Genomic DNA, 14,638 nt, shown 5'->3' with positions numbered 1-14,638 from the left:
GTATTAACTATCCTCAATCTTTAATACCAATATAATATCAGCAGAAATTAGAAGGATGGTAAACAAACATTGTTATTAGATACTGACATTTCTTCAAGGTGGTTAAACTGGTTTCAGGAAAAGCAAAAAAAGACATACTCACATCTTGACTTAGTCCAGAAAAGGTTTTCTGAAGCTCCTTGGCAAATTCCAAATTATGTAGCACTTCTTCATATTTCTCTACTGCTTCCTACCACACAGGATAAGAAAACATCAATTCTGTGACCATATAAGTACAAATATGTAAAAATAAATGTTCCTTAAATACAGCAGAGGAGATTTAAGATTTCATGAACTAGCCATTTACTATATACACATTGAAAAATACTTACCTAAGGAAAAATAACAAGCAATATAAAGTTAAATGTAAAAATTATAAAGTTAAATAAAGTTATACAAAGTTAAATGTAAAAATTCCACTTTAATGCTAGAAATTCAAATTTAATACTAGAAATCAGACTCCCTAATTCTACCCTATCTATGAAGTTTAAGGTTAGAGAGGCCTGCAGGTTTTAAGAGCACTGAGCCTATAGGATTTTCCTATAAATATTCATTCATCAATCAAATGTACAGTAGCACAGTAAGCATCACAGAAATCAATGAGCGACCTCAAGACATTTATGATATTGTGGAAAATACATATAAACAATTATTTATTAATAGGCAAACAATATCCTACAGGAAATTAAAGGAGCAAGTTTAAGATTTCTCAAATGAACACAATTTATTTTAAAGAATGACTTTATTCATGATAATTTAACTTGAATCTTAACTTGAAGTTCTTAACTTGAAGTTCTCTAATATTTTTTTGTGTTTCAATGAAACACAAAAAAATATTAGAGAACTTGCCAAACCAGATAAAGACAAATAGATTATCAATAATTAAAATAGTATAGCATTGAACCCCTAGATATTGCCCAAAAGAAATGAAAACATGTCCACAAAAAGATGTATGAATCTATATAACAGAATTACTCTTAATAGCCCAAAATAAAAACAATCTAAATATCCAGCAACTGATAAACAGATAAACAAAATGTGTGTAGCCTTATAGTGGAATACTATACTATACATACTATTACATGGAAAAACATGAAAAACATTAGGCTAAGTAAAAGAAGCCAAATGCAAAAAATTTTATTTTATATGAAATGTTCACAAAAGAGAAGCTTATAGAAACAGAAACAAATCAGGACACAAAAGGGGACTTTAGGGGGTAAAATATTCTAAAACTGGACTGTAGTGATAATTGCATAACTCCACAAATTTAGTATAAATCACTGAATTGTGCAATTATAATAAGTTTATTTTGTGACACTTATCTTATGCCTCAATAATCTTTTGGGAAAAGTCTGATAATACTAAGTTCCTATGAAGTTATAGAAAACTAATAACTCCTTGTACCATCAATATTAGTAAAAATTGGTACAATAATTTGGGGAGACAGTTTAACATTTTTACCCATAAAGTTAACTATGGGCAAACCTTACAGCCCAATGATATGTATACATCCTAGAAAAAATCTTTCTCCCATGTCTCAATAACATATATACATAAGATTGATGAAAGAATTGTTCAAAATACATCTATTTACACATTACTATTAAGAAGAGAAAAATATAAAATACAGTTACTTGCATCGATAGAAAAATACTAAATATAGTGAGTGAAAAAGGAAAACTACAGAATATATAGTGTGATACCACTAATTATAAAGTGCAAAAAGTAGCTCTCACAGATTTAAGGGCAATAAACAAAAATTAAATTAAAAGTGGGGAGAGAGTTTCAAGATCACAGTTACAGGGAGGAAAAAATACTGGGTAAGAACTTCAATAGTACTGACAATGTACTATTCCAGTTGAGAGGTGGTTCTGCTGCTTGCTTTATTATGTATTATAACTCTGATGCAACACTCTGTTTGGACCATGTTTCATAATAGAAAGATAACGTGGCCTCCCTGCTATAGAAACATGAATGGGCAAATAATAAAACCATAGCATATAATCCTCAGAGGGACATAAATCTAGAAAGGAATACTTCAAATCCATTCCCAAAAGGTATTAGCTTTGAGCCACCTGACTTCCTATCACCCAATGTACATCAGTCCTTTCCTCACAGAGTAGAAGAGATTCTCTCCACCTGTGCCTTGGGTCATATTTAATTCTACTTTCAAAGAAATCCGTATTGTGATTCTCTCTTTAGAGTTTTCTAACAGAGCTTCTCCCTCTCTGTTGATGCTTTAAATCAGCATTTAAAAAGTCCAAGTCATGGGCTGGGGATATAGCTCAGTTGGTAGAATGCTTGCCTCACATGCACAAGTCCCTGAGTTCAATCCTCAGCACAAAAAAAAAAAAAAAAAAAAAAAAATTCAAGACATCCCCAAATAGAAAAATTTAAAGTTCCTCTCTGGCAACCACTTCTTTCCAGTCTCAGACAAATTTCCAAACTGATGATCTCTATTTCCTTTTCAGACCTCATCAGCCTGGATTCTGCTTCTACCATTCCACTAGACCAGTTCTAATTGAAGTCAGTGATGTCAATCCCATTCTTTAAAGCTCTGGTATGAGTCTTTTATAATTCTCATTTGATTGATTTCTCAGCAGCCTTCAACAAAAAGGCACTCTCCTGCTTTATAAATACCTTGCTTCTCATATAATAAACTTCTATTTTTTCCCATTTACCAGCTGCTTATTTGCCAACAATATTTCCATTAACTTCTCTCACTTCAGTTTCAAGTACCTGTAAGATAGGCATAAGACCTACTGCACATAGATGCTGTAGAATTTAAATGACTTAGTACTTATAAAACACACAAAATGATGCATGAGCCATAATAAGTTCACTGTATCTTAAGCTATTATCCAAACATGAAATGTCAGATCCTCAGGACTCTGTCCTCAGTATCTATTCTGCTTTCTATAATCCTGCCCAAGATAGTCTCATCTTCTCTTATGGTTCTATTAGCAGCCATATAGGTGATAAATCTCTAGACTAAACTTTATGCTCCAGGTCGTATACTTTTAAATACATACATACCCATGATATCTCATAAGCACATTAAAATCAGGGGTTAGAGCCAAAATTGGTTTCAGGCTTTCACAGTTGGATAGCTGGCAAAACCATTTAATGAGCTTGGAAATACCAGGGGAAGGTTTTTGTTTTGCGAGGATGAGGTATAAAAAAAGAGATCAATTTTGTACTGAGATTTCTGTTTCACAACAAGGACACAAGAGACAATAGGACTAAAGTCCCAAGAAAAGGCTAATAGTTAGAAAAATAATGGACAGTTCAGGTGGCCTACCTTGATTAGGCCAAGAGAAGAGGAATGATGAAGGAAAGAAGATTCTATATTATTTTTTTTCCTTTTTGTGTGGTACTGGAAATTGAATGCAGGGGTACTTAACCACTGAGATATACCCTTAGCCCTTTTTTTCCCCTTATTTTGAGACAGAGTCTCACTAAGTTAGGCAGGCTGAACTCAAACTTGCAATCCTCCCACCTCCGCCTCCCAAATCACTGGGACTACAGGCATGGACCACTGTGTCCAGAAGATTGCACATTATTTAATGTGTTTATCAGTAGGTGCATTAATTACAACACAGGATCAGAGTTTAGCGGTAAGAGAAACCAAATCCTAATTCTTCAATGGCAAAAACTTCTGTGGAACCCAAAGTATCACTCAAGAACTCACTTGTAACTTGGTTCTCCATTTCAAATCTATATCTGAACTAAAACATATAGTTTTAAATGGGACTCTAAAATCAACTCAATTAAGATATTATCTTTGCCAGGCATCGTGGCACATGCCTGCAATCCCAGTGATTTCCATAGCTGAGCCAGGAGCATCACAAGTTCAGGCCAGACTCAGTAACTTAAATACCCTATCTCAAAATAAAATAGGGCTGTTGGTGGTTACGTGGGGTGGTGATGATGTAGGTCAGTGGTAGAGTGCCCAATACAGACAAAAAAAAGAAAAGCTGCCACTTCAAAGTGGATAAAAGAGCCATACAGACAAAAGAAAGCTTTATTTATAATATTACTAATGTCTGTTGGGTTAAAGAAGAAAATCAAACTAAAATTATCAAATTTTCTCACAATTAAAAATACAATATCAATACCTAACACCACTAAAGCAGTGCTTGACAGAAAAATCACACTCGAGGAATTTTTACAAATAAAATTTTTATGTTAGAAAAAGTAGAACAAATCAAAAGGGAAAAGAAAAAGGCAAAAAGTGAAATTTAAAACAAAAATCCAAACATTATTCTTAAGGAAAAAAAAAATATATATATAGTGTGTATGTGGTACATATAGATACATATATACACACTTTTTCTGCAGACATATATGTGTACATACACACAAACACACACCTATCATGAGTTAGCTTCATTAAGAATAAACTGAGATCTGCCTGTGTAGGCTGCTAGCACTGAAGTGGATTGCACAGTGGAAAAAAAGAAAAAGCCCTACTTAGCAGAAATATTTAAAGGTTAAAATAAATAATTTCAAGATTAAAAAAGAAAGAAAGAAAAAGAAGAAGAAACTGAGGAAATAGAAACACAAAAAATTAAAAATAAACAGAAAGTAACCAAAGAAGCAGGCGGTGAAATTTTATTAAAGGGACAACTTCATTCAAATCTATGCAAATAAATTTTAAAAAGTAAATAAGTGATTTTCAAGAAAAAGTTTTTGAAAGTTGCTTCCAAAAGAAAAAATCTAAACAAAATCAATTTTCAAAGAGAAAAAAATAGAGAATTTTCAAAGAGCTCCCATTCCCACCTCAAAAAAAAAGTTCAAATAGCTTCACAGAGGAGCTCAACCAAACTTTAAAGACTGTGTATTATGGAGACACTACTGCCACATAAAATCAATGAAAAAAAAAATTAAGTGAATGAATAAGTGTAGTATAGAGACGATTTAGGATGTGAAACTATTCTAAATGACACTAACGGTAGATGCATTTATCAAAATACATAGAATACAAAGGGGTTGGGGGAATGCCTCAATGATAGAGCACTGACCTACCATGCAAACTGGGTTCCATCCCCAGCACCAATCAAAAAAAGAAAGAAAAAAGAATGAAACAAAGAAAAAGAATATGTAACACCAAAAATTAACCCTAATGAACTTTGATGATAATGTGACAATGTAGGTTTATCAAAGGTAACAAATGCATCTCTCTGAGAGACATTTATAATGGAAGAGGCTGGGGGTAGGCAAGGGGGTACATGGAAACTTGTATTTTCTGCTCAATTTCCCTATAAATCTAAAATTGTTCAAAACTAAAATCTATTAAAAATAAGAGGCAAAAATAAATATTTTTTATAAATTTATATAAATTTAAAGAAATTCTGAAAGAACATAACAATCTATTAACAATGAGTATACCTTAACATGAGAACTGAACAGTGAAAAGATGAGGTAAAAGAAAAACTACAACTTTTTAAATATTTCCTGGTTTCTGAACTGTATGAAATATTACAAATTTTAAAAACTAAACTCAGGGCTTGTTTTTTATCTTTAATTGACATAGTACCTATACATGTTTGTGGGATAGAGTATGATATTTCAATACATATATACAATGTGTAATGATCATATCAGGGTAACTGGCATGTCCTTCACCTTGACTATTTATCATTTCCTTATGATGAGAACATTCAAAATCCTCTCTACTAACTATTTTGAAATACACAATTATTTGTTATTAACCTAATATGCATCAGATACTAATTCCTTTTGATCTATTAAGCCTCTGGTCTCACTAAATCCACCTAGAATTTTATTAAGAAACCAGTATGTTTGACAAAGAATCATAAGCCACTTACCAACTGGTCTGGATTAAGTTGCTCTCCATTTTTCAGACGATCTTTATAATCTTCCAGTTTGAGCTGCAAAAGAGAAATTTGTATCTACTATGATTTTTTTAAAAATCTGAAGCAAATAAATATCAGACTTTGTTCCCTCTGATAACAAAGTTTCTTGAAGTAAGCAATCAATACTCAAGAATACCATTTTACCATAGGCAGAGAGCAATTAAATGAGTTCCAGTCATGGCGGGGCACATAGAATAACATTACTCTGGTCTCTGCACTGCTTCAGTGTAGCCAGACTCTTTGTTCCATAGAGTTGAGCCCTGAGATTTCCCACTACTTTTTTGTGTTGTGTCCAACTGCTGCAACAAAACCCTGGCGTTGGCTGACTTTAGGTCAATATCTCATAGATGGAACAGCCTCAGCTCCAAATACAACTTGAATACCACAGGTATAACCCATTGAAAATGGGATATTCTGATGCTGGTATTTTAATTATTTCTACATTTGCAATAGAAAAGTGCCTCTCTTGAGGTAAAACATTCTTACATGTAATAACTATGCACCCCAGGAGTTAGAGCAGTAGAATAGTGCTGAGTGGTGACAGGACAGTGTAACAGCTGCTTCAAGTTCATTTAGTTCTCACAACTCTGAGTTAGGTAGTAGTCTCTCATTTTACAAATGGAAGAAGTGGGTTAGGTGGTTGAGTTCCCTACGTGAATGAATACCTCTGAAGAAAGAGCTCCACAAAAGTAAATTTTTGGCTATGTGACTAATGGAATCTGTGGTGATTTAGTGCCCCAGTGTAAGAGTAACAAAATTTCAAACAGATAAGGCCAGTTTGGGAGAAGGACCACCGTAGATCCATTAAGAATATAAAGTCTGCCAAGCACGGTGGCACATGCCTGTAATCCTAGCAACTCTAGAGTCTGAGGTAGGAGTGTCAACAAGTTCAAAGCCAGCCTCAGCAACTTAGTGAGGCCCTAAGCAATTTAGTGAGACCCTATCTCAAATTTTAAAAAATAAAACAGGCTGGGGATGTTTGGATTCAATCTGCAGTACAAGAAAATAAAAAAAGAATGAAAGGTCTTAGAAAAGAAAAGGGAAATACTGAGGAATGATATTGGCCAAATTATATTGTTACACTGTGTGCTTATATGAACATGCAACAACGAATCCTACTTCATGTACAACTATATACACCAATACAAAATGTAGAAAAATAAAAGAATGTAAGGTCTTCATAGTACTTAATTGCTCTGAGCCTACAGAAGTTTCCCAAAATTGGGCACAAAGGGAGCATCTATAAACATGTCAGATGTTTTTGATGTATGAAGCATAATGAATTGCAAAAAAAAAGGGGAGGGTGATTTTTTTTCCCAGTACTTCCAGGGGCACTTAACCAAGAGCCACATCCCCAGCCCTATTTTGTATTTTATTTAGAGAAGACAGGGTCTCACTGAGTTGCTTAGGGCCTTGCCATTCCTAAGACTGATTTTGAACTTGCAATCTTCCTGCCTCAATCTCCTGAGCCACTGGGATTACCCACCACACCAGGCTGAAAAAAGGGGATTTAAAAGGATGCTACAGTGCTAGATTATTAGAATATGAAAGTATTAGAGGTAATGGGCAAAGCTTTCATATGAGAAGAAATGTGACAGATTAGCAAAACACATGTAGCCCACTCCATGCTAGCCCAAGTTCACTCCTATTAACCAGTCTACATGTCTAGCAATTGAGATTTATTATTAGAGCCTGTATGCTAATTATAAGTAATTCATTTTCCAGGACCTTTAAATGAAGGAATTTAATATTTTCAAAAAGAATAACATTATTCTAAAATTATAATAAAAAGGTGCAATACTTTTCTCTTGCTTTTTTAAAATTTTTTTAATTATCAATGGATCTTTATTTTATTTATTTACATGCAGTGCTGAGAACCGAACCTACTGCCTGACACATGCTAGGCACTGAGCCACAACTCCAGCCCTTTCTCTCTAGCTTTTTAAGACAGGGGTCTTACTATATTGCCCAGGAGGGCCTCAAACAATTCTCCTGCTTCAGCTTCCCAAGTAGTTGGGACTAAGGACACATGCCACTGCACCAACTCAAAGCATTTTCCTCTTAAAACTTCTATTTATAATTAGACTACTTAATACACAGAGACTTACCTTAGTCAATCATATGTGGTGTTCATTTGGGCAATTTTGTCCTCCAGAGACATCTGGCAATGTCTGGAGACAGTTTGGGTTATCACAACTTGGGGAGCTAAGAGTGAGGTAGACTAGTATCTTTTGGTAGAGGCCAGTAATGTCACAACCCATAATGCTCAGGACAGCCCCTCACAACAAAAAATTATCTGGCACAAATCAATATCAATGGTGTCAAGGTTTCAAGTTCTGCTCTAACCTCATACTTAAACTTATTAGTTCAATTACCTGCTGAATTATATGACAGTTTCCTAAAGGAAGCACAAATGTAAAAGAATTCCTTTCTAATGTTTTAGTAGCCACAACTTATTATTTTTCATATTAAACTTGATATTTTATTTAAGGAAATACATGAAAAATAAATTGCATTTTCAGTGCCATAATGATAACATAAACCCAGTATATTTGTCAAGCATTTCTCAGGTTCCTCCTATATTGCTTTAGAGTCTAAAAATGCTTTCCCAGAAGCTTGAAATGAAAGCACCAGTACTTCCAGGTATTCAAAATTAAAGAGGAATAGTAGTTAAGCTAGAGAATATAGGTTTACATATATGTAGTTTCTCTATCTGAGGAAAGCCATTAATGAATCTCCATTAATAGTCCCACTTTGACTAGTTCTCATAGTGGTAGGGAATTTGTGCTGACCCAGGCAAATTTACCTTATCACACTTGTGATCAAATGCATATATTCAAAAGAAAAATGGTGAAGATACTAGCAACTGGCCCTTCTTTACTACCTTCCTAGCTGAAAGAAAGAAAGAAAGTGAAAAGAAAAGACAGGGTGAGGGGAGATAAAGTCAACCACATTTTTAAAATCTGGTTAAAACTGGGCATTGAAAGAAACTTCCCAGGATTAGGGATATGGCTCAGTGATAGAGCACTTGCCTAGCATGTCTGGGGCCCTGGGTTCAATCCCCAGGACCACAAAACGAACTAAAAAAAAAAGCAAAGCAGGCTTCCTAAGGTTTAACTAGATCTTGACATAAAAGTATGTACAAACACGTAGGTCCAGATAGTTACCCACTCAGCCTTACCGTCTAAATCAGAAGAGAATCATGACACAACAAAGAAACGTTCAGTACCGTTTCATAGGCTACATGACTCAGGAAATGGAAAATGATTTGGATACATCAGCATTTACTATAACTTTAAGCTGATAATAACCCCTGGGCCTTTTTACAAGGCTGTCCACAATACTTTCCCCTACCAATCTTAAACCAACACCAAGCAAACACAAAAATTAGTGCTGAAATATTTTTTGGCTCTACCATGGTTAAAGCTTCCAATGACTGCAGCAGCAATACTGCAATATCAACTGCTGCAGAAAGTCACAAGGAAAACAAGCTAAAAAAGCAGGCTTTTACTCATCTTTGAAAAGAAACATTAATTCTGTAACTCAAAAAATTTATCTGCCCCAAAATAACCAGCTCTTCAAGAATTTCAAGAGCAGTATGCATAATAGTTTTACTATGTAGAATACTGTTATTCAGCTGTGTTGAAAAAAGAAACAGAAGGTTTAATACATCCAATATTTAGCCTGCTTATTTAAATTGTTCTCAGACTAAATCCCAAGGTTAGTTAAGTCTTCAGGAAGGAAGATCTGTGATTCTTGACATAAAGAAAATGTCAATTCTTTAACCCTTGTTTAAGATCATGCATACAGAGGGCTGGGAGGGGGGAAAAAAGTTACCTTCTTTTTCTCGATGTTTCTAATTTTGTGTTTAAGGCATATGAGTCCATTATCAATATAGGTCTCATACGCCTGGGAAGGAGATGAAGCAGAACTGAGAGTAGACTGCAGGGGGCTGAGGGCCCGCTGGCTTTCCCCGTGCTGATTGTGGTTCACTTGGGGCTTGGCTGACTTCATATTCCCCTCTCTTCCCTCCTCTGAATGGCCTGAAGGTGACTGGTAACCAAAAGGGGATGGAGAGAGTTGCACCATTGAAACAGATGAAGCTGAAGGAGGGGGGAGGGGGAAGTTACGAATAAAAGTAAACTAGAGGGATAAACCAGGCTTTAACTTCCCTAGGGAAGTCTAGACCCACTTTCTTAAAATTCTCTTGCACGGAAGTGAATTCAGAACCTAACGGTGCTTCAGATACTGGACGTCCATCCCATTATTTTTAAAGTAATTGGTGACAAGCACTGGCCTAGGCAAAATCTACAATATAGGGGATATTTCCAGAAATTCGATTTTCCACATGGTCAGAAGAACAACCCATAAGCAATGGCTTCCAAGCTCCTCTCTCCACTTAAGGGCATATCGCATTCTGAATAATTCTGTGATCAAATGATTTCTCACATTCACACACAAATAAGCTTTCCACGATGGGACCTCTAAAGCAACCACTCTTTATCTGATCTCTCATTCCCAGCCCCCAACCTCAATTATATGAATGACATTTAAATCTTAAAACTCACTCGCCAAGTGAACCAGCAGTTTCTTGGACAAGAATGTTAATTAAGTTCCCTTGGACTGCTCTAGAACCTAGAGGTTAAGTCCATCACTTCTGGACATTTTTAGCCAGGTACCCTCTCAAGCTGCTAGCACCCTAGTTGATTTTCGGTTGTTTTAGGCGAACCCCAAAATCACTCACACTCAGCCGGTTTAAGAGTTCATTCTAACAAGCCTTCAACTTCCCTCAGCAGTGGCCCTTGGGCACTGCCATCCCATTCCCATTAGGAGCATCCCCAAAGCAAGGGCAAAACAGGCCCCTCGCACGCCAGCGCTATTCCCAAGACCCCACGTGGGCCCGCGCTAGGGGCACCTAGACCCAGTGGTCACAAGCACCCTGAAGGGACCGACCCCTCCCCCTGCCCACAGCCCTTGGGGGCCACTTCTGCAAGGTCGCTGGGGAGGCCGACCTGGGGAGAAAGGCACGAGCCGCTGCCCTCGAGGACCCCGCCCAGCGATGCCGAGCCCCCCTCCACCTGGTCGCTGCCACCCGGACCTGCCCACCCTCGCCAGGAGGGTCACCTCCCCACGCCGCGCCGACCGAGGCCGCCGCAGCCCGGCTTCACCTCCCCAGGCCACCAAGGCCGCCGCTGCCGCAGCCCGGGCCCGCCTTCGAAAGCCCGCGGGAGCCAGGCGAGCTGCGGAGGTGGACCGGCGCCACCCCGCACTCGCGTCTCCTCCTCCTGTCTCCTCCCTCTCCCCTCCCAGTCCTGGCCCGCGGCGTCTGCGGCGCCGGGCTCTCCGCCGACTCCGCCGCTCGTGCCCAGGCCCGCCCTTTCCGCCGCGCGCAGCTTTTATAAGCCGCGCCCCGCTCCGGCCCCCGCCCGCGCGCGCGCCCGTGAGCTGCCCTGCCTCCTTCCGGTATCTACGGTGCCGGCCCGGGGAGCTGGGCGTCAGTTCCCAGCCCAGCTGCGGCTGGCGGTCGGTCGGGAGAGGGCGCCTTCTCCAGCGGTTGCAAATTGCTGGGCACCAGGTGACCGGGATCAGGACGTGCGCCGGCAGGCTGTAAACCGCGCAGCCCTGCCGTGTGTTGCTGATTGCATTCAGTACTGATTGGCAGGGCGACCTTGAGCAGGTGATTTCAATGCCTGGAAAAGGGCGACACGCCCAGGTGGGCAGTTGTGAAATGACAGAGGCGTCTTTGCCACTTGGGTAACACCCTTCATCGTAGGATAGGGGAAATCACTATTTCCAAAGCAGGGACTTGGCCTATAAGAGCAGAATGCTCCAGATCAGCATTGCCACAAAACTGTAGTAAGGCAACTCAGTATCCTTCAATAATAAGATTGTGTTTATTTGGGCTGTTATTTGTTGCTGTGGAACGAATTCATTCATTGGCACTCAAAAGCTGGTTAAAAAAAATTATTTTTGGTAAGGATGTATAAAATTAGGAGGAAAGGCTGAAAATACATCAGAGTTTCTGAAGGAATGGACAAGTGTTTCTGACCAACTAAACACGTTTTTAAAAATAAATTACTTGGCTCAAACACGTGTCCAACTGTTTTCATCAAATGGAATTGTTTTAGGTCTTGTATCTAAGGCTCCGAAAAAAAATAAAATTTAGCCTAGCTAGAGAACAGAAAAATCAGGAGAGTAGTCAAGAAAACAAGGCTCCAGTTTTAACAGTCTGGTAGATTCCACAGAAAAATTTTCTGTGTTAGCATTTTTTGATACAGTATTTTGCCATTTATTATCTGTGTTCTTTTCAGTTCCTGGTGATATTATGTACCCTAATGTTACATTTTAATTTTGAATCTCTGAATTTCATGTGGCAACATTGAAGGTCAGACAAATAGGAGAGTATTCATTTGACTCTTGGTTTATAACCAGAGAAAGAACAAGCTGCTGAGAGGAGAAAGGCTATGCCTCTCTTGACCACACACTAAAAGAGTGGACATGATTAGAAAAAGTGTGAGGACTGAGGAGATAGCTCAGTGGTAGAGTTTTTGCCTAGCTCACTTAAGGCCCTGAGTTCCTCCCCATACTGAAAAACAAGCCAGAGGGCACATGTTTGAATCAAGGAGTTGGCACAAAGTTACAACATGCCTTATACAGATTGTATGTAGCTTGAGCTAATAATAAAACCAAAAAATTGTATTTCCAGACCAGGCAAAACTATCCCTTGGGTCATATAGATCTCACTATAGATCCCAAATAATCCATTAAATGAAATAAATCATTTACTTCCAAACATATATTGCAAAAATGAATCAAGAAAGAATGCAAAAACAAAAATAACTAAACAAATCCAGTATAATACAGTCTATGTAAGTATAGCGTAACATTTATAGGAGAATACACAATAATACTATAGCCATGTCTTCTGAAAAATGAAAAAGATGATTTAGAAAAAGAAGCTTTCCAGGGCCTGGGAATGTAGCTCAGTGATGAAATGGCCTGCCTTATATATGTAAGGTCCTGTGTTCAATCCCTCGCACCACCAACAAATAAAAAGTAAAACAATTTCCTGCCAGAAGAGATCTTTAAAGCCAGCAAATCTGGCTTGTTTTGAAAAGAACTGCCCCCAAACTTTCATGTGTCAATGATTTGATTTGTTTCCTCTTCCCCTTCCCTATTTTCTATGAACTTAATTAAGTTCCCTTGGACTGCTCTAGAACCTAGAGGTTAAGTCCATCACTTCTGGACATTTTTAGCCAGGTACCCTCTCAAGCCGCTAGCACCCTAGTTGATTTTCGGTTGTTTTAGGCGAACCCCAAAATCACTCACACTCAGCCGGTTTAAGAGTTCATTCTAACAAGCCTTCAACTTCCCTCAGCAGTGGCCCTTGGGCACTGCCATTCCATTCCCATTAGGAGCATTCCCAAAGCAAGGGCAAAAGCAAAACAGGCTCCTCGCACGCCAGCACTATTCCCAAGTCCCAAAATGGGCCCGCGCTAGGGGCACCTAGACCCAGTGGTCACAAGCGCCCTGAAGGGACAAGCACATGCTTGTAATCCCAGTAGCGCGGGAGGCTGAGGCAGGAGGACCACAAAGCCACCTTCAGGGACCATATGGCCCCTTGTCCTCCTGGAACTGGGTGGGAATTCAAGCTACAGATATAAATGGCAAAGCAACCAAATCAATAAAATAGACAAAAACGCTAAAGAGTCATCATAGATGGTTTCATTCTGACAAAAACAACCAGACTTTACATCCCTTGAAAATATGAAATGTTAAATGTGCATTGTCTGGCAAAGGTACCATCCCTGCAGGCTATATTGCAGTCACTTATAATTAACGTAGCTTCCTGTTGTTGAAACTGAAAAGACTAATTCACCAGAGGATGTGAAAGTTGGTAGCCTACAAGTGGAGATGTGAGAAATTATCTTGGACATTTTGTTATGGGTGATAGAAGTCAGCTTCTCAGTGGTTCTGTAAGATTTTGGGGAAGGAGGAAGGGAGGAAGAAAAGGAAAGGGAGACAAAGAGAGAGGGGAGCAACCAAGAAAAATAAGAAGGCAAAGGAAGATAAAGATTCTTGGGGAACAATTATCATAAGTTTATTTAAAACATGGTACTTTCACATATTTTCAGATTGACAGGGTATCTTGCCGAAGTCTGGCTTGGCACAAATCAGGAGCCACTTGTCAAAAAGAAACTAACTTTATTTTTAGAACTACAAACGCCAAACAAAACAGCTCCAGGGAAAAACCCTCAGAGCCCAACTGCCACCACCGGCTTCCACAAGCCTCTCTCCCCCACACCAGCCTCTCAACCTCCCACAATCCTCCTCCTCTTGAGGCCGATTGGCTGGGTTGCGTGGGCAGAGCCAAAGAAGTCACCCAATGAGCAGCTCCGTGGAGGAGCCAATCAGCTAGATGTTGCTGGGGCAGCTGTGAGCCAATCATCAGCTGGCAGTCTGAAGGGCAGGGAAACAGCCCAATGAACATCACCGCAGAGGAGCCAATCAGCTAGATGTTGCTGGGGCAGTCTGAAGCTTGCTGGCAGCTGGAAGTTTGCTGGGGCCCCTTTGGCTGTGGCTCTCAACATCTCCCCCTCTCTGTTTAAACAACAAGCATGTGGCTTATGGACCGTGCCTGCCTTAGGTTGTCCAATACATATGGTCCTTACCCGTCTTCGGATGAGCTGACCTCAGGGCGTCAGCCTCCTGTCTTAGGT

At 38.9% G+C, this 14,638-nt stretch overlaps 1 protein-coding gene across 16 annotated transcripts in view; it reads right to left on the bottom strand.

The window, feature by feature from the left end:
- Caprin2 (caprin family member 2) overlaps positions 1-11,299 on the bottom strand; it is a 45,552-nt gene extending 34,253 nt beyond the window's left edge. For 5 of the 16 annotated variants that reach the window (XM_078014949.1, XM_078014961.1, XM_078014959.1 and 2 more), the window contains exons 1-3: positions 9,756-10,923; positions 5,871-5,933; positions 143-229 (exon numbers count right to left, since the gene is read on the bottom strand). In XM_078014949.1, the coding sequence (XP_077871075.1) occupies positions 143-229; positions 5,871-5,933; positions 9,756-10,007 (402 nt within the window). In that variant the 5' untranslated portion in view covers positions 10,008-10,923. The other 11 variants (XM_078014957.1, XM_078014958.1, XM_078014955.1 and 8 more) reach the window with 10 other exon arrangements.
- Positions 11,300-14,638: the final 3,339 nt, after the last annotated feature.

This window comes from Ictidomys tridecemlineatus, chromosome 6 (assembly GCF_052094955.1).
Source record: "Ictidomys tridecemlineatus isolate mIctTri1 chromosome 6, mIctTri1.hap1, whole genome shotgun sequence".
NCBI lineage: Eukaryota > Metazoa > Chordata > Mammalia > Rodentia > Sciuridae > Ictidomys > Ictidomys tridecemlineatus.
Note: the sequence above shows the minus strand (reverse complement) of the source record. Positions and strands in the feature narration are given on the sequence as shown.